The sequence below is a fragment of the Delphinapterus leucas genome, chromosome 8 (genome assembly GCF_059928025.1).
Source record: "Delphinapterus leucas isolate spDelLeu-1000000601 "Yukka" chromosome 8, BTC_Dleu_Yukka2, whole genome shotgun sequence".
Taxonomy (NCBI): domain Eukaryota; kingdom Metazoa; phylum Chordata; class Mammalia; order Artiodactyla; family Monodontidae; genus Delphinapterus; species Delphinapterus leucas.
In genome coordinates this window covers 14,084,780-14,104,765 of record NC_143136.1, presented here as the reverse complement: position 1 = coordinate 14,104,765, position 19,986 = coordinate 14,084,780, and the positions used below count along the sequence as shown (strand labels likewise).

The 19,986-nt window shown below is 36.7% G+C and overlaps 1 protein-coding gene across 6 annotated transcripts in view; it reads right to left on the bottom strand.

Annotated features, from left to right (window-relative positions):
* Positions 1-19,986, bottom strand: part of CUL3 (cullin 3) — a 101,163-nt gene that overhangs the window by 53,944 nt on the left and 27,233 nt on the right. For all 6 annotated transcript variants that reach the window (XM_089916295.1, XM_089916293.1, XM_022567808.3 and 3 more), the window contains one exon: positions 4,770-4,883. In XM_089916295.1, coding sequence (XP_089772421.1) covers positions 4,770-4,883 — 114 coding nt within the window. The remainder of the gene's footprint in view (positions 1-4,769; positions 4,884-19,986) is intronic.

The window sequence follows — 19,986 nt, the reverse complement described above, 5'->3', positions numbered from 1 at the left end:
CTAGTCTTTAAGGATAACCTGCAATAGTACTATACCTTTGTTATTTGTGAAAATGACTGGGAATATAGATAAATTCAAGTAAAAACATGAAAGTATCTTTGAAAATAACCAGAGTTTTATGCAGAAAATTCCTCTATTAACCTTCTATTAGCCTACATATCACAATAGTAAATGCTTTCCTATATCTTTTGACATTAATTCTAATTGCTCAAAAGTAACCTACAGAATACCATCCATAAATTTAACTCTCCCTTGATACTGTATTCATTTTATAGTTTAAGCGGGGGAGGGAAATGAACTGAATATAAATATACCTGTGGATTATTTTGATAATTAAAGCGATTATATAACCTATAACACATTTTCTCCATAAAATAATCAGATCTTTCCCCAATCATTAATCTTTTAAACAATTAAAAATTTGAAAAGGAAACTTATACTAAGTAGGCTCAAACCAATCTTATAAGTTTAACATGTTAACTTTTCTTAAAGAAGAGAATGAATTAAAAATAAACAAAGCAGAGATTACAAACTCCAGCGCCTTCAGGGGCAAAATACATAATGCAAGTCTCAAATGTTAGAAAGGGGTATAGATCACATGTTCCATCTAGAGACATGTACACTTTTCTTCCTGGAACGCTGAACCTGCCAACAACAAAGTGAGTGGGGACAAATTGTGACCAACGGCTGCCTCCACGTAACCTGTGACTGATTCCATTTCCACTTACAAGAGTCAGTGTGTCCCATGCTATCTATATACACTGAGGCTCACGCCGGGCATTTTAGATACAGACACCTCCTTGTCAGAGAAAAAGTCAGCTAGCTGAGTAGGAGGGAGGTGGGAAGACAGTGTAGCATCTTCTCTCCTCCCTCTGAGCCTGAGATCTAAAGTCCTAACAGTTAGAGCCAGAATTCATAGTAAAGAGAAATCTGTCTAGAAACCTGCACACCTCAGGTGTATGTCTTATCTAGCAGGTAAAGTGATCTGATAAGTTTGACTGAGGGTAAAAATCTTCACAGAAAATAACATAGATGTCAACAGAAAATTTTTTTTTGATCTTTGGAAAAGATCATTTATTTATCTTGACTGAAGTACTGGTTACAAAGGAGCATACATGTGTCAAAAATAACTTTATATACTTCAGTTTTGCACGTTTCAATGTATATAAATTTTACCTTAATTTTTAAAAGCACTTATTTAACTAAGCCCAGAATACTACACATAAAAAGGAAAAATAAAGAGAATGAAGGATGAAAGAAGTCTACCTTATAGAACATGAACCTTATAGAACCTTATCAACACTTAAATTTCTTTCTGCATCTATAATTGCATATTTTAATAAGCATTTTGAAAAAAGCATGATATATTTAAAAAAATGTGTATATTAATTCAAAGATGTATGTGAGTGCCTTGTTTGTGCAGGGAGTTGTGCTAGGTGTTGGAGACACAGTGGTGACACAGACATCCCCCCCAATGAAGTTCAGTCTAGTGAGGAAACGAGGCACTAAACAGTTGTTAATAATGATAAATGCTACAAAAGGAGTACCGAGTACAGTGAGAGCAGCTGGTGCCAGTGTGCAGTGCACAGCATGAGTCAGGGAAAGCCTACCAGAAATTTAAGCTAAGACTTGAAGGATAAGTATGAAAAAAAATCACATAAAGGGAGGAAACATTCTGGAAACATATCCAGACAGAAGACGTGTGAAAATCCCGAGATGAGAGAGAAGGACTTCAGCAGGGCAGTAACATAATCATGTGCTTTAAAGTAATAATTCTAGAGCAATATGAAGAAGAGAATAGAGGGGAGCATAGTGAATGCTATATGACTAGTTACTAAGCAATGAAGGTGCTTTGGTCTTAGGTACTAGATATGAAAACAGAGAAATTTCAGGTTCTAGAAATACATGATGTAGGGAGAGAGGGAGAAGAAACTAACAAGAATAATTCCCAGGTTTCTGTCACGATCAGATGGAATGACACTGATTATGAGCTCATTTGGAAACGCGAAGTTTGAAGTACCTCTCAGACAATGAAGGGAGCCACCAACTAGATAAATGAATTTACGAGTCTGAAGTTCAGAGAATGAGGCTGGAGACATAATGTGGGAATCACCTGAACAGAGGCACAACAGAGAGCTAAGGTAAGCAAATAACAGGTACCAGGAGAAGGAAGCCTAGGACTAAGCCCCAAGAATGCCTCTCTTTTAAAGGGCAGAGGAGAAGGAAGAGTGACTGAGAAGAAACAGAAAGGCAGGAGGCACACCAAGGGAGTGTTTGGTCACAGAAATTAAGAACCCAACGTGTTAGAAGACGAAAAGGTAGTCAACTGTGCCAATGCTGCTGGAAGAGTCAAGGAGCATGAGGATTAGCAGTGAGCTTTGCTGTCAGAGATGCGCAGGCGCGGTGATCCTAGTAAGAGCGAGAATGAATAGAAGAGTTGAGATAGAAGCGTGACTAAAACATATTCAAAATGAATAAAAGATGAGAAAAAAGAGATAGCAAGTGTCAACATTTCCTATGAGACATTTAGCTGTGCATGGCAATGAGAGACCCTGGGAAGCAGTGCAGGGGTCCAACCGAAAATGTAGTGGGATTTTATTTTGAGGATGCCAGCGACCTGAATGTGTCTAATGCTGATGAGTAAGATCAGTAAAAAGGCAGAACCTGAAAATAATTCTGATTTTTGACAAAGCAGGAAGAAATGAGATTCTTAGCACAAGTGAAGAAATGGCATTTGATAGGTGAGGAAACACTGCCCTCCATTAAAATGGGAGGGAAAAAGAGAAACACGAAAGGGGAGAAAATATAGGGAAACCTGTGGATTCAGAGGCAAGAGATGAACCCAGCTTCCACCTGATGCTTTCTCCTTCTCTCTGAGAGGCAGAGGGCAAGACTGTTTATTAAGAGTAAGGGGACCAGCAGGACAGCTGGAGGTTTGAAGAGAAATAACTCTTTCAAAGTGGTGGAATGAGCGAATAGAGAAAGAGTGAGACTACTGAGCAGTGTGGAGGGCTGACTAGAGGTTTGTGAAAATGCCACAAATAGTGGCACTGAGCTACCCTGTGTGAGGTTTCCCAAGTGGGGTTTCTACCAGCAGAAGCCCAGGAAAGGCAAGTTGCTGGGTTTATCTAGGGTTGTGGTACTACCAGCTGGGTTTGATGAAAAGATGATGGGAAATATTAATACTAGTTAATTTTTACTGAGCACATTACTACAGTCCAGGCCATACAGGTGCTTCATATGAAAGGCTCCTTTAAGCCTCATGGCCACTCTACCCAATTAGCACAATATTATTTTCATTTTATAAATGAGGAAGCTGAGGAATGAGAATTAGTTCCTTGACTATGGTCACATAACAGCCAGGATTCAAGGTCTGAGATTTCATTTGCCCCCCAACCAACAAAAAAAGTGGTATGTGTGTGTGCTGAAATAAAACAGAAATTTAAAAAATAGCATGGTATAAAAAGTATATAAATAATTTTAAAATACTCCTTTTATCAACAGAGTGATGGACCATGAAATCACAAGTAATTTTCTATCTCAGTGTTTGTGTTGGAATTTAAAGACTCACCAAATCCAAAACTTAAAGAGGACAGCAGTAAGTTAACTTATTTCACATTTAAATCCCAGACATTATATGTTTTCACATGCTATCACATTTACCTCAAAATGTCAACATAAAATGAATCTATACCCTGAAGAGGAAAATGAGGTTCAGAAAGGCTAAATAACTTGTTAAACGTTTTATCAAAACCCTGAAAAATGAAGTAGCTTCTCCTTGACCCTCTTGCCACTAAGCCCTATAAAACCTGGGGTAATAGGCCTGATTGAATTCACTCAGCAGAACAAAAAACTTTACAGCTGTTTGCTCTCATTGGAAATTCTTTCCAAACACTGCTTTATTCTACCAAGTAAAAGAAACCAGGACATGCTCTCACCATTACACTAATAATCAAAACTAAAGAAACTGAAAATAAAAATTCGAAAAGCAGAGAGTAAAATCTTAGAAGAAAATCATTACGTCCAATTCTCAAACATAAACAATGAAGTAAGTTACTGGGCTTGATGATTTTGCAGACACAATAATTAAGCTTGATGAATCTTAATAATCATTCTAAAGTTAAAAAAACCTGAGAGTTTAATCTCCTTGAAAGCTATTAAACAGCCTACCTCAGGTCCATGTTTTCCAAATTGTTTTAATGAACAAGATATTTTTCTTGAATGATAATAAAACAGTAATACTAGGTGAAAAAGGCAATACATATCTGAAGAATTTATATATACACTGCAAGGACTTACAGTCCTTGTAAGACTGGAAGAGATTTATTATTAGGAGTGGTAGATGGCAGCTATTACAAAAATATTTGTATTAATATGACATCCCCTGTAACTGAGGATATAAGGACATTAGGGTTTAAAAACTTGCAAGAGAATGAATATTTCATCTCTCATGTTGTCACTCAATCACCCTTACTCAAGAAGAGACAGACTTTTCAGTATTTCACATATTGAAGCATAAGTGCTAGATATTTAGAAAAATATTAAATCTTTCCCTTTCAGTTTTCCATTCTAATCATTAAGTATAGGAGCAACTAAGATTTTACTCATATAAGCTAAGGTTGGCCCTTATGAAGGAAATAGTATTTAAAAAAAAAAGAAAAGAAAAAAAGCTTTCCACATTGAGTTGTACCATCCAAATAAATGTGACAGAAAAAAGACAGTGTTTTGAAATGCTTAACTTAAAGGAAAAACAACAAAGCTCTACTTACCATATACATTAGTATGTCTCTAATCATCACCATAGCTGTCTGATGATCGTTCCAAGCTTGATTTAGTGTTTGAAGAAAGTTGTTATTCAATGAATTTAGTACATCTTCTCGCACCTATTAACAGAAAACTTCATTAGTTTCTTTATACACAAGCACGCGCGCACTCATATGTATACATGCACATATCTGTTCAACAAAACAATGAAGTGGAATCTTCGATTTTAGAACAAAGAAACATGTTACAGACCAGCAGAAATATTTTAAGCTATAATACAACCTATATACAGATAACTAACAAATGTGTTTTGTATAGTCCAGACCCTTCTCTTGACCTCCAGAATCATAAAGCAACCTCTTGGGCATTTCTCAACCCGCCAATGACTTAACCTCACTGTCAGCATAAAATCCTAAATACTTTATAAAGGAACCACAAAGGCCCCACAGAACTGGCCCCAGGCTATTGCTCCAATTAAATTTCCTACTACGCTTCCCCTCCCCCATCTTTGAAGAATGGTCGAAAACACTGATTTTGCAGTCAAACTACCTGGGCTTGAATCCCAGCTCGCCGACTAGCTGTGCAACCTTGGGTAAAGTATTTAATCCCTGTGCTTCAGTTTCCTCAAATCTGAAATAGTATCCATTTTATAGGATGGTTTTAAGGACTGAATTACCACTAGTAATACAGGTAGAACAGTGTCTGGCACTCAGTAAACACTCAGTGAGCATAAACCATTAACTTAACGCACGACAGCTACCATGGAGCTGCATACAGCAAATGTGCTCTGCCATCTCCTCTGTGCTGGTTCACATACCTCACTCTCTGCCTTTTTTTCTGCACAAGTTTCACCTCCACAAAAAGGTCTTCCCTGACATCCTATTTCAATAACGTCTATCTCTATTCCTTTACCCTACACTTTATTTTTCCTCAAGTACTCAACACTAATTACTAGTATATTACATATTTGTTTATTATTTCTCCTACTAAAATGTAAGCTCCACGGTAGCAGGGAGTCTGTCTTTTCCATGCGTACCTTCCACATCTAGAACAGTGCCTGGCATATAAAAGACCCTTTATTTCATCCCCACCCTCCAATACCATGATCCACGGCCAACAAGGTAAGCTCTTTCAGGATATCTGCCTTTGCACATAAAGTTCCTTTCAGTCTGAAATGCCTTCCTAATGCAATCCTGATAAGAATTCAGGAATTTCACAGTCCACAAGCATACTGACACCTTCTCCAATATGAGGTTACTGACCACTACTTCTTCCTGCTATGCTATCAGTCCAAATGAAAGATTATTTGACTAGGAAATAGACTCTAGACTCTGGTTCTAGCTTTGTCATGAAAAAGTAGTGTGTCTGTCCTCCAAGTTCCTACAACACTTTGGGACTATACTGCCAACCTATGCAGTTATTCAAATCCAACCAATCCTCCATGGTCTAGCTCAACTCTCAATAACTCCAGCTTAAAGAGACATCTTCTATCTCTAAACATTCTTTACCATAGAAAATCTGCAGTAGTGGTTCAACTTTTTCAGGTTGGGGAGAATCTGAAGTCATGATGTTCTCTGAGAAACAAATTATTTAATATGTGTGTTGAGATATATAGACACCTGTAAACCCAAATTATAAATACATGTAAATAAAATGTCACTGTGTATTAGAACTAGAATAAAGTGGTTCGAAGTGCCAAAGATTAAAAAAAAAAATACACAAAACACATTACTCTCAACCCACGGGAGAGTAAGCTGAAGTTGTGAAAACTATATATTTTCTTATTTATAGAGGAAAAGAAGTCAGTGAGAGATTTTAGTGATGGGACAATAAATCTATTCTACTAAGCATACGGTATGAAAACCACTAGCCTATACCACATAATTCAGAATTTTATTACATAATCTTTTGTTCACAGACTCAGCTCCTTGACTTCAAATATATCACCCAGAGATTACTCCATAAATATGCTGACTACATCAAAAGTGATAAACATCCATGTCAGTTAGTTGACAGTACTGTGTTAAACAAACACTTTCATGCAAAGTGGTAATATACCAATTATTTCAACTCATTAAGTCTACCACTCATCATATGCAAGTTCCAAAGGTAGCTAACGCTAAAAACAAAAACACAGCAAGTTGAAAATGTACCTATTTACAAAATTCTTCAACCTTCATATTCTTTCACTGAACCACTAAACTTTGAGTAGCAATTAAATCAAAATCATGACAATACTAGAGAAACTGTACTACATAACAAAAATTAAATTATATATTCCAAACACCATAATATCTAGGAATTAATTATTTGTAAGGACTTAAGTGAACTTCTATATACCCTCTTTGTTATAAAATCAAGTTATATGTTAATTGTATTAAAGTCACCCTGATTCTGGAATGCAAGAATATGCTTGGTATATTTGTTGGATAAATGAAAAATTTAGCAATTAAATTTTAAAAGTTATAAAATAAGGCATATTTTCTAAAATCAATGATTTATACACTAAAACATAGCAACAAGTATAAGACACCTGCCTTTCAACAAAATTAAAATGCGATCAACTAGCACAATGTGTCATAAATGATAAAACTGCTTTATTTGCATTATACTTCAAAAAATTATGCTGACAAATCAGTAACAGGGAATTTTACTTAGCAGAAAATAAGCTGCTATAAACTGTTAATTTTGTTATATTTATTTTTGAAAGATTACACACACGGACAGGACTAAAAGATGAAAGATAAATACCCTTAGGCACACTTGCTGCAACGATCTCTTAATTATTCAGATCACTTTATGAGCAAAAAACTATTCCTCTAAAACTGCCCCAGAAAAATATCTTCATACTCTGATACATGAAAAGTGAATGCATATTTGTTCAAACATATACAACAAAATGGTAGGAATGAGGTGAAAATTCAATCTTTATGAAGATCAAAACAGGCTTTTCAAAAGACGATTAAGTTGGCATATAAAGCAAAGTACACATAAAGTGAAAAAAAGATTTAACCTTTATTTTACAAATTATTAACATAACAATACAGAAAACTTGAAATAGAAAGTGGGAACTGTGTGTTGTAACATGATTAATCTTTGCACCAGCAAAGGCAACCCTGATGTAGAGGTGGTACCAGAACCAAATGGACCTGCAGATCAAGTACGACCAGCATCATTACTTGAGAAAATCTACATGAAGATTACCCAGATAAAGAGCTGGAATTTGAAGAGTGAAACGATGAAGAACCGTGGAAGTTGAGAGCAGGATGGACCAGCTGTGACAAAGAGGGTAAACGAGTAGCTGAAAACTGATGGCTATGCAAGACATCTAGCCTTGCAAAGGATAAAGCGAGACACAGTAATTTAAAACAGTAGATCACAAACTTGGCAAAGAAACAGAATCCCATGGAGACTCATAGATTTCAATCAAGAGAATGAGAAGACACAGAATGGGAGAAAATATTAACAAAAGACACACACATCTGAAAAAGGATTGTTATCCAAAATACACAAAGAATTCATAAAACTGGACAATAAGAAAACAAACAACCCAATTTTAAAAACTGGCAAAAGACCTGGACACCTCACCAAAATGATATCCAGATGGCAAATAAGCATATAAAAAGATGTTCAACATCTGACCGGTAAGGAACTGCAAATTAAAATAACAATGGGATACCACTACACTTCTATTAGAATGGCCAAAACCCAAAACGACATCACCAAATCTGGTGAGGATGCAGAGCGAGAGGCACTCTCAATCAGTGTTGGTAGGAATGCAAAATGGAAACAGTCACTTTGGAAGAGAGTTTGGCAGCTTCTTACAAAACCAGACATACTCTTACTATATGATACAGAAAATTATGCACCCTGGAATAAATACCAAAGGAGTTGACAATTTATGTCCACATAAAACCCCCCACACTGATGTTTACAGCAGCTTTATTCATAACTGCCAAAACTTAGAAGCAACCAAGATGTCCCTCAGTAGCTGAATAAATAAACTGTGGTACATCCAGACAATGGAGTATCATTCAGCACTAGAAAGAAATAAGCTATCAAGCCATGAAAAGACACACAGGAACCTTAAGTACATATTACGAAGTGAAAGACGACAATCTGAAAAGGCTACGTACCATTCGATTCCAACCATATGACATTCTTGAAAAGGAAAAACTAAAGAAACTGTAAAAAAGATCAGTGGTTGCTAGGGATTAGGGTGGAACAGAAATGAACAGGCAGAGCACAGGATTTTTACGGCAGTGAAAATATTCTGTATGGTACTATAATAGTATTTCATTACACATTTGTCAAAATGCATAGAATAAACACCACCAAGAATGACCCTCTAGGGCTTCCCTGGTGGCGCAGTGGTTGAGAGTCCACCTGCCGATGCAGGGGACACGGGTTCGTGCCCTGGTCCGGGAAGATCCCACATCCCGCGGAGCGGCTGGGCCCGTGAGCCATGGCCACTGAGCCTGCGCTCCGCAATGGGAGAGGCCACAACAATGAGAGGCCCGCGTACCACGCAAAAAAAAAAAAAAAAAAAAAAAAGAAAGAAAGAATGACCCTCTAATGTAAACTATGGACTTTGGGTGATAATGGTATGTCAGTGTAGGTTCATTATTTTAACAAATGTGCCACTCTGGTATGGGATGCTTATAGTAGGGGAGGCTGTACATGTGTCAGGGGGCATATAGGAAATCTCTGTACCTTCTGCTCAATTTTGCCGTGAATCAAAAACTGCTCTAAAAATAAAGTCTATTAAAAAAAATTGGGCGGCCCACCAATTTACTGATCTAAAAAACACTGATCAAAAGAAAGAGAATCTGGGTATCTTTCTTTTTAAAGCTACCCCAATGATTCTGATACAACAGCCAGGATTAGGAAACCACTGACTTAAAAGAGCCACACTAGCCATTTCTGTTCCTTCCCTTTGCAGAATTTCCTCAATATGAATATGTTTTTATATAGTTATAATAATAATCATACTGATGTGGTTCTGAGTCCTGATATTTTTAAGCCATCCATTAACATTCAACATTAAACTTTACTTTAGGAGAAAAGTTTCTAGCTATATCATTTCATTTCCAAAGTACTGTAATAATTCAAAGAAAAAGGGTATAGCAGAATGAAATGTAAGAAAAATACAATGTCATCTGAGATTTAAACAATTTCCAACCTAACACCAAAAGCATGAGCTACAAAAGAAAAAAGTGATAAACTGGACTCCATCAAAATTAAAAGCTTTTGTTCTGCAGGTACCGTTAAAACAATAAAAAGACAAACTAAAGACTGGGAGAAAATATTAAATGACTTGTACCCAGAATAAAAACAAACCAACAAACAAAAACCTCTCACAACTCAGTAAAGAAAGCAAACAACAGAATTTTAAAATGGGCAAAAGACTCGAACAGACAATTCTACACATGAAAAGATGTTCACCAACATCAGCCATTAAGGAAATGCAAATTAAAACCGTGATGAGACACCACTACACACACCCATTAGAATGGCTAAAATAAAATATACTGACAATACCAAGTGCTGACAAAGATTCTGAGCAACTAGAACTCTCATACATTGCTGGTGGGAATGCAAAATGGTACAGCCCTACCAGAAAACAGTTTGGCAGTATGTTATGAAGTAAAACATACACTTACACGTGACCCAGCAATCCCACTCCTAGGAATTTATCCTAGAGAAATGAAAACTTATATTCACACAAAAAGCTGTACACAAATGTTCATAGTAACTCTATTCATAATCAGAAGAAACTGTATACAACCCAAATGTCTTGCAACAAGTAAACAGGTAAATGGATAAGCAAACTGATACATTTATATAGCAGAATATCACTCAGCAATAACAAGGAACAAACTATTGATATATACAACAGATTGGCTCAACTGCAAAATAATTATGTGAATGAAAGTAGTCTCAAAGGCTACAAACTGTATGATTCCACTTATAGGACATTCTTGAGAAAACAAAACTATAGTGACAGAAGAGATCAGTGATTGCCAGGTATTAGGGGTGGGAGAAGGATGTCACTATAAAGGGAAAACAAATTTTCTGGGGTGAAGGATGTTCTATATTGACTGTGATAGCAGTTACATAAATCTATAAATGGGCTAAAATTCACAGAACTGTACATGAAAATAAAAGGCTAATTTTACTGTATATTGACTTTTTAAAACTTGCAGTAATTATGATTCTCAAAATTGGGTCCTGTTTTATTACCATATTATAAATGTAAGCTATGATGCCACAATCTTTATTCATAAAAGCAACTTGAATGCCAAACAATGAAGAATTGTTAATTATTTTGAGTATACCAATGTTACAAAGGCCTCTGCTATAGTTCAAATTGACATACTACATCCTCCATTTCTGTGAATAGAGCTTCCCCTGTCCTTTTTATTACACACTTAGCAAAGTTTAAAGGAGATTACTAAATCAAAAAAACCCCCACTTTTATTTTTCAATGTTGTATCAATAATAACACCTGTTCACTGATAAATTAACATCCAAGTTGCAAGAAATACATCCTCAAATCAATCAAATTACTGGCAAAGGGAGGGGGAGAAGGATGGAAAAGGGGATGACAGGAAGGCCAGCAGGCATGAGCATGACTGGGAGCTACAAGGATTGACAAGGAGGCTGACCTTGGGGCAGCAGCTCTTGGCTGGATGGAGAGTTGAAGGATATTAATAATCTACACAGTATCCCCCCACCCTCTAACATACACACATTTATTTTTAATCATTAATTAAAATTTTTTCACCTAAATTTAAATGCCTGGGGCAAAGTCCCAGCAAGCCAATCCTAATATCTAGGTAACACAAAGAAATTTATCAGCTAAAACTAATTATAAAGATTTTAATTCTAAAGTTTACTGAAACCAGAACTGAGCCATATAATTAATGATGATATGAACTACTGAAAAGGACTTCCTTCTTAGAAAGTGTTAAAACTCAGGACAATACTTAATTCCAACACAGATAAATCTCTGTAAGTACAGATATTTGTATTTAGCATTATTTTGCACTGAAATATATATACCATGTATTAAAAACATAAAATGGTGCATAATCTAGCACACATGCTAAAAAAAAGAACATTTAGAAGTATCACAGAGATACTACTGATATAATGTTAAGAGGTGCAACCTCTTAGAAACCTGTAGTATTGTAATGTTCACTCAGGAGCTAAAACAATCAAATTACTATTTGCAAATGGACTTGAGGACACGGGAGGGGGAAGGGTAAGCTGGGACGAAGTGAGAGAGTGGCATGGACATATACACACTACCAAATGTAAAACAGATAGCTAGTGGGAAGCAGCCGCATAGCACAGGGAGACCAGCTCGGTGCTTTGTGACCACCTAGAGGGGTGAGATAGAGAGGGTGGGAGGGAGACACAAGAGGGAGGAGATATGGGGATATACGAATATGTATAGCTGATTTCACTTTGTTATAAAGCAGAAACTAACACACCATTGTAAAGCAATTATACTCCAATAAAGACGTTAAAAAAAATTAGTATTTGCAGGCAGTTACCAAGGGCAGTTACTATTTAGGACTTTTGACTTTGACTTTGACCTATACAGTCTGCAGCTCCTCTTCCCTGTAATATGGCTGGGGTTGATTAGATCAATGGCACTCATGCAATACTCCACTAAGATGTCTCAGTACCACTCCAGGGTGGGCACTGTTTCCCCTGATTAAATATGACTTATGTTGGTTTTGTGTGATTTTAAAAGTGGGGCTTTCCACTATTTTAAAAATACAGGCACACCTCGAAGATGTTGTGGGTTTGGTTCCAAACCACTGCAATAACGTGAATATCACAATAAAGCAAGTCACATGAATTTTTCGGTTTCCTAGTGCATATAGAAGTTATATTTACATTATACAGTAGTCTATTAAGTGTGCAATAGACTAAATAAATGTCTAAATAAATAATGTGCATATCTTAATTTAAAAATACTTTGTTGCTAAGAAATGCTAACCATCGCCTGAGCCTTCAGGGAGTCATAATCTTTTGCTGGTGGAAGATCTCGCCTTGGTATTGACGGCTGCTGACTGATCAGGGTGGTGGTTTTGCTGAAGGCTGGCGGGGGCGGCCGTGGCAATTTCTTCAAATAAGATGACAATGAAGTTGCTGCATCAATCGACTCTTCCTTGTTTCAAGAATGATTTCTCTGTAGCATGCAATGCTGTTTCACAGCATTTTACCAACAGTAGAACTTCTTTCAAAAGTGGAGTCAGGGGCTTCCCTGGTGGCACAGTGGTTGAGAGTCCGCCTGCCGATGCAGGGGATACGGGTTCGTGCCCCGGTCCGGGAAGATCCCACATGCCGCGGAGCGGCTGGGCCCGTGAGCCATGGCCGCTGAGCCTGCGCGTCCGGAGCCTGTGCTCCACAACGGGAGAGGCCACAACAGTGAGAGGCCCGCGTACCGCCAAAAAAAAAAAAAAAGCGGAGTCAGTCCTTTCAAACCCTGCTACTACTTTATCAACTAAGTTTACGTAATAGTCTAAATCCTTTGTTGTCACATTAACAACCTTCACAGCATCTTTACCAGGAGTACATTCCATTTTAAGAAACCACTTTTCAGGTTCCACTTCTAATTTTAGCTCTTCTGCAACTTCCACCACATCTGAAGTTACCTCTTCCACCCTTTGAGTCCCTCAAAGTCATCCGTGAGGGCTGGAATCAACTTCTTCCAAAGTCCTGTTAGTATTGATATTTTGACTTCTTTCCACAAATCATGAATGCTCTTAATGACATCTAGAATGGTGAATCCTTTGCAGGAGGTTTTCATTTGACTTTGCCCAGATCCATCAGAAAAATCACTATCCATGACAGCTATAGCCTTATGAAATGTGTTTCTTAAATAAACAGACTTGAAAGTTGAAATCACTCCTTGGATCCATGGACTGTAGAATGGATGTTGTGTTAGCAGGCATGAAAACAACATTAATCGTCTATAGATCACCATCAGAGCTCTTGGGTGACCAGGTGCACTGTCAAAGAACAATAATACTTTGAAAGGAATCTTTTTCTGAGGAGTAGGTCTCAACAGTGGGTTTAAAATATTCAGCAAACCATGTTGTAAACAGACATGCTGACATCCAAGCTGTGTTGTTCCATTTATACAGCACAGGCAGAGTAGATTTAGCATAGTTCTTAAGGGGCTTAGGGTTTTCAGAATGGTAAATGAGTGCTGGCTTCAACTTAAAGTCACCAGCTGCATTAACCCCTAACAAGAGTCAGCCTATCCTTTGAAACTTTGAAGATAGGCACTGACTTCTCTCTAGCTATGGAAGTCCTAGATGACATGTTCTTCAAATAGAAAGCTGTTTTGTCTACACTGAAAATCTTCTGGATTACTTGATAGTCTGTACATCAGCACTTGCTGCTTCACCTTGCACTTGTATGTTACGGAGACAGCTCCCTTCCGTAAACCTCCAAACCCACCTCTGCTGGCCTTCAACTTTTCTTCTGCAGCTTCCTCACCTCTCGCAGCCTTCAAAGAACTGAACAGAGTTAGAACCTTGCTCAGGATTAGGCTTTGGTTTAGAGGAATACTATTGTTCCTGGTGTGATCTTTGATCCAGACCACTCAAACATTCTCCGTATCAGCAATAAGGTTATTTCACTTTCTTATCATTCGTGTGTTCACTGGAGAAGAACTTTTCCTTTGCATCTACAACTTGGCTGTTTGGTACAAGAGGCCTAGCTTTCAGCCTATTTCAACTTTCAACATGCCTTCATCACTAAAGCTTAATCACTTCTAGCTTTTGATTTAAAGTGAGACGTGCCATTCTTCCTTTCACTTGAATACTTGAGGCCATTATTAGGGTTATTAATTTGCCTAATTTCAATATTGTTACGTCTCAGGGAATAGAGGCCCAAGGAGAGGGAAAGAGACAGGGGAGCAGCTGGTCAGTGGAGCAGTCAGAACACACACAACATTTATTAATTAAGTTCGCCATATTATTTGGGCACAGTTTGTGCCTCCCACCCCAAAACTGTAACAGCAACATCAAAGATCACAGATCACCATAACAAATATAATAATAATGAAAAAGTCTGAAATACTGCAAGAATTACCAAAATGTGACAGACACATGAAGTGAGCAAATGCTGTTGACAAAGTGGTGCCTGACCTACTTGCTCAACAGGGGGTTACCACAAACCTTCAATTTGTGGAAAAAAAAAAAGATGAAGTTATCTGCTAAGTGCAGTAAAGCTAAACACAACAAGGTGTGCCTGTAACTGAGACAGCCACTGGATACTTGCTAAGTATCGTTCTTGGCTCTAAATTCTAAAACATACTGCTTGTCGCACCTGATGAAACCAGAGTATTTACATAAATATGCAACATTTACCATGATCAAAAATAGCATATAAGTTCTCACAACATCTGAATTTTTCAGAGCCCTGCGTATGTGATCTGGGGGCTTGTCACTTTACAAATTTTACCAGTTATATAAACCCTGTTTTTCCTAGAAACGCCATTAAAGAATAATTCCTGAAGATCTCAAAATATTTTTCACTTCATCACACCAAAGTGATGTGACATAAACCTATCAATAAAAGTGGCTTACTGTATAAGTAAATCTCAATGGAAGCCAAGCCATGGAGTGTAGACGATATGTCTCCTAATGCGACACATCCTTTGAAAAAAGCTCCACGGCTCTTCCCATTATGCCGAGAATTCTTGATTTAAAAGATTACATGGTGAACAGTGGCAGCACAGGAATACAGATGCTAAAAAGCCCATCTGCCTGATTCAAATCACAGACACACATTTAGTAGATGTGTGACCCTGAGCAACTTACTTAATTTCTTTATGTATCAGTTTTTATAAAAACAGAAATAGCACCTACTTCAAGGAGCTGTTGTGTGGATAAAATTAGTATACACAAAATACTTAGAACAGTGCCTAGCGCACAGTAAATGCTATATAAGCATTTGCTTCTATTATAACATTACTTGTATTACATATTCTTAAAATTATTCATATACGTATTTGAATCTTGCTACTCAGAGCGTGCTATGCACAGAGCAGAATCATGGTCAGTATCATCATCATCATGGTGAGCTGGACCCACTGAACCATAATCTGCATTTTAACAAGATACTCAGAAAATTCATAAGTGCCTTAAATTTTCTGAAACAAGCAACATAAATAAAACACGTATACCTATATATTCACATATTTTATACAGTATTTTCTAAACTCTCAATTTCCACTTGATTCTTGCTTTCCTTCCTCTAAAGAACAGAAATTTCTCCACAACTAGAAGGAATTCTTTTACTTCATACTTTGAGAAGTTCGCAATGGAGCCAACCTCCATTAAGTTTGGTGAATAGATGTTGCTATCTCGTAATACATATAACAACCTTAAGATTTTTGTACAACCTTAAGATTTTTGTATTTCAAAGCAAACTCCTACTAAAGGTGAGGAGAGCTAACCTTAACTTTTGTAGATATTTTAAACTTTCTAAGAATTCACTAATGACAAGAGATTCCTGAATGGAATAAAATTCACTGCCCTCTTGATATTTTCTACATTGACAGTGCTGTTTTCATTATTTTCACTAATTTTTAGAATAAAGGTGGCCACCTTGATCAAAGGAATCATACTAGTATCATTAACAAAACTAAAGATAGCCACTACAGGGAAAACGTTTTTCTTGACTGCTGTCAGAAGATTCTTCTATAAATAAGTTTACTAATGTATACATAGTTACTGACGTAAGTTTAAGAATTTCACAAAGTGTCCAAAACGAAGCTCTTAATTCAAAAGGATACATAAACATCTTTCCCTGAACCGACAATTCAAATATTTAATGATTACTTCCAAAAAGTGAAGCAGGGTGCTAGGCACCATGGGGAATACAAAATGCGGTCACTTTACAATCTCTATAAATACAGGAGGGTAGGAAACAGGAGCCTAATATTAGCATTCATATGGCCTCAATACAAAGTGAAATCCAATGAATAGTACTAAAGAAGTTGTGAGGTCCAAAGCAGGGGCACATGATGGCAATCAGAACAATGGATTTTTATAGTTTCATAAAGAAATTTTGCTACATGTTAAAGAAAATTAAAAAATCCAAATTTGGGATTTTAAAAATTACATTCTTAGTTCAAATATTCTTTTGAACTTCTTAAAAAAGTAACACAACTTGGAAAATCGGGATTTAAGGACAAAGTAGTATCATGAAAAATGGTAGCTTTTTACCTAATGGTTGGAAAGGAAAACAAATAAAAAAGCAGTATACCATAGAAGGACAATATGATTATCATTTGTAAAGTACTTCATTCCCAATGGTTAAGACAATAAGATATACATTAAAAGCATCAAGTACATTATAGCATTAATACCATAGTTAAACTCTGAACAACAGGGACACTGACATAATAAACAGTAAAATATATACAAAGCACGGCAATATGGCAACTAGTCTTTTTGTTCTCCTGAATACCATGGAGAAAACAACACAGATCCACAAGATCACACAATCTGGTTCCCAGCAGACCGACAGACTCCAGCCTCAAGAAATCAGAGGTATACAGCCCCAAAACTACACTGTGCTTTTAAATGGTGAAACACACTCTGCTTAAAGTGGTTAGATTCAGGAGTAATTAACTTGGGTAGGTAGAAGTATTACCCCACATACAGAAGACAAAACAGATCTCGGCAGTTCATGGATACAAACCATGATGGTTTCCATTTGACTGTTAGTATTATTCTTAGAGATTCATTTCAATAGACAATTACAGAGAGCAAATATGAAGAGCAGGAGACACAAAAAATGAATGAAACAGGTCTTAGCTTAATAAATATTAAAAGAACATCACTAGAAACTACAACAGAGAGCAGTACCTGCCCTCACAGTGCTTACTGTCTATTCCACAATTTAAGTGGGAATAGCTGGTATTTAACATGGGTGAACTTGCTAAATAACACTCTAAACTCGGCTCTTCCCCAACATCATTTCTCTTTCAATCCTTTCAAAGTAGAAACTACTCAATTTCCTATGCCCCTCATATTCTATGATTGGTATCTTTCTGACTCTCTAACAGCCCTTTTCCCTCACCTTATCCCTAATAATCTTTCTCTTTTGCGATTATCCTATTTATACTCAAGTCACTCTTCCAAATCATATTTCTTAAGGGTTTGTATACCTAGCTGAGAGCCTTCGTCTTCTTTCTGACTCCTGTCATCACCCTAAGCTGCTCCAATATTCAATGTAATGGGTTCTTAGTTTCTTCCAACAACTTTAAATTAGGAAAAAGGACAAGACAAGATGGCAGGAGAATGAAAGATAAGTAGCAAAGAAGCACTGAAAATGGCACTCCTACTAAACCTTTTACTCCATCTTTTCCGTTTCAATCCGTCTATTTTTTAAAATTAAAACCAAACAGCTCCTACCACCCACAGAATAAAAGCCTAATGCCCTACAATGTTAGTCCAACTAACTTTACCATTCTCATTTCCTACAAATGCATGTGAAGTCCTTTATGTTCCATTTACACTTATACTGGTCCACCAGACAATGCTCACACCTAGCTGCCTTTTTTACTCATGCCATTTTCCCTACTGAGACTATCTTTTGCCTTTGTTTACATGATGAATCTTTCATAATCCTTTAAGGCTCATCAAGTGACCTCCTCTTTCTACTTTGTCCTGAATTCTGCAAAGTAATTCCCCTTCAAATCTGATTCCCTCACTAAAATTGGGAGGTTTCTTGCTGATAGGCATGGTGTCTTAATTATTTTTTGGTGGATAAAACACAGGAGAGACTCAGTATCTGTGGGTCTCTAAAGTGAATCTGTCTTTGCTAATGAAAATCTTAGTCCTTAGTGTTTCTATCAATGTCCTTCGTAATTAACTGCAATCACTGTATTTATGTTGTGTTGTACATAAATGCCGTTTTAAAAGTCTCTACATTCATTCACATTTGCCTAGAAATAAAGGAAAAGCACTAAAAAAGCTTTATTATAAAAAGCTAAATCTGTTTAAATAACTGGCCTACAAAATAGTCCAGAGCTTACCATAAAATTACCAACTTCATTCCCTCAGGCAATTTGTACTACTACATAAACATCTAAATATAACTATGAATAAACATAATACTTAAAACTCTGGTTCTTCCCATTCTCCCTCTAAAAATGGGGAGAAAAATTAATATACTGAACAAGTAGTTTACATAGAAACATCATTTTCAGCAAATGTGACCCTACATACAAAATACAAATGGTAGGATGTTATTCTACAAGGAGACTTTACAAAAAAATACTCAACAAGAAAGTCACTTAAAAATTGAAATTCCCCTTCAAGGCTTCATCTTTCCTACGTGGAAAGCAAAGTGCTGAGAACTGATCAGGATTACAAGGCACAGATTCAAGTATGTAAGTCCGTAATATAAGTTCCAGAAAGACAGGGATCTTTGATATAACACAAATGCTTATTAGCCTAGTGCCCGGCACGTAACAAGTCCTCAATAGGCAGTTTTCTGAATGAACGTAAAGCGAGGAGGATGAAGCTCCTCTTATTCTGCCTTCCTCACATTCAAAGTAAGCTGTTATTTGAAGAACAAGATGGAAAGAAAGACTTTGAAAACCACTGGAATAAATATTCTTTTTAGCAGTAATAAACTGTTTCTACTAGAGTTAAGAAGTCAACATCTTTTTTGTCCAGCTATTTTTCTAAGAGGAGAACAAACTTTCAAAGTACAGGAATTAGCTTTTATAAGCTCACTTACGAGACTCCACATTATTTAGTTATTACTATAGACTAATAATTTGAAAGAAAAGGGGAAATTAAGCACCAGTCAAATCTAAGAAACCTGTTAATCACCACAAAATTGGGAAAATAAAGTTCTTGCCACATTAAAACCAAAGAAAGTTTCTCCCCTGACTTTAAGAAACAATTAAAAATGAAAAAACTTCTAAACACATATTATGGCACATGAAAGGACAATGGTAAACTGCAAAAACCATGATTTTCCTAAGTCTTAGTCATTATATAATTTTAATGCCCACTGAGGCTAACAAAACCAATCCCAATCTCCTTTTATACATTAATAAACTAAGTCCAGAAAAATCTAGTAGTTTGTTCAAGATTGTTAGTGGTAGAATCAGGCCTAAAGCCTAACTTTCCCTACTTTCTATCCGGTACTTCTTCCAACTGCATCTAC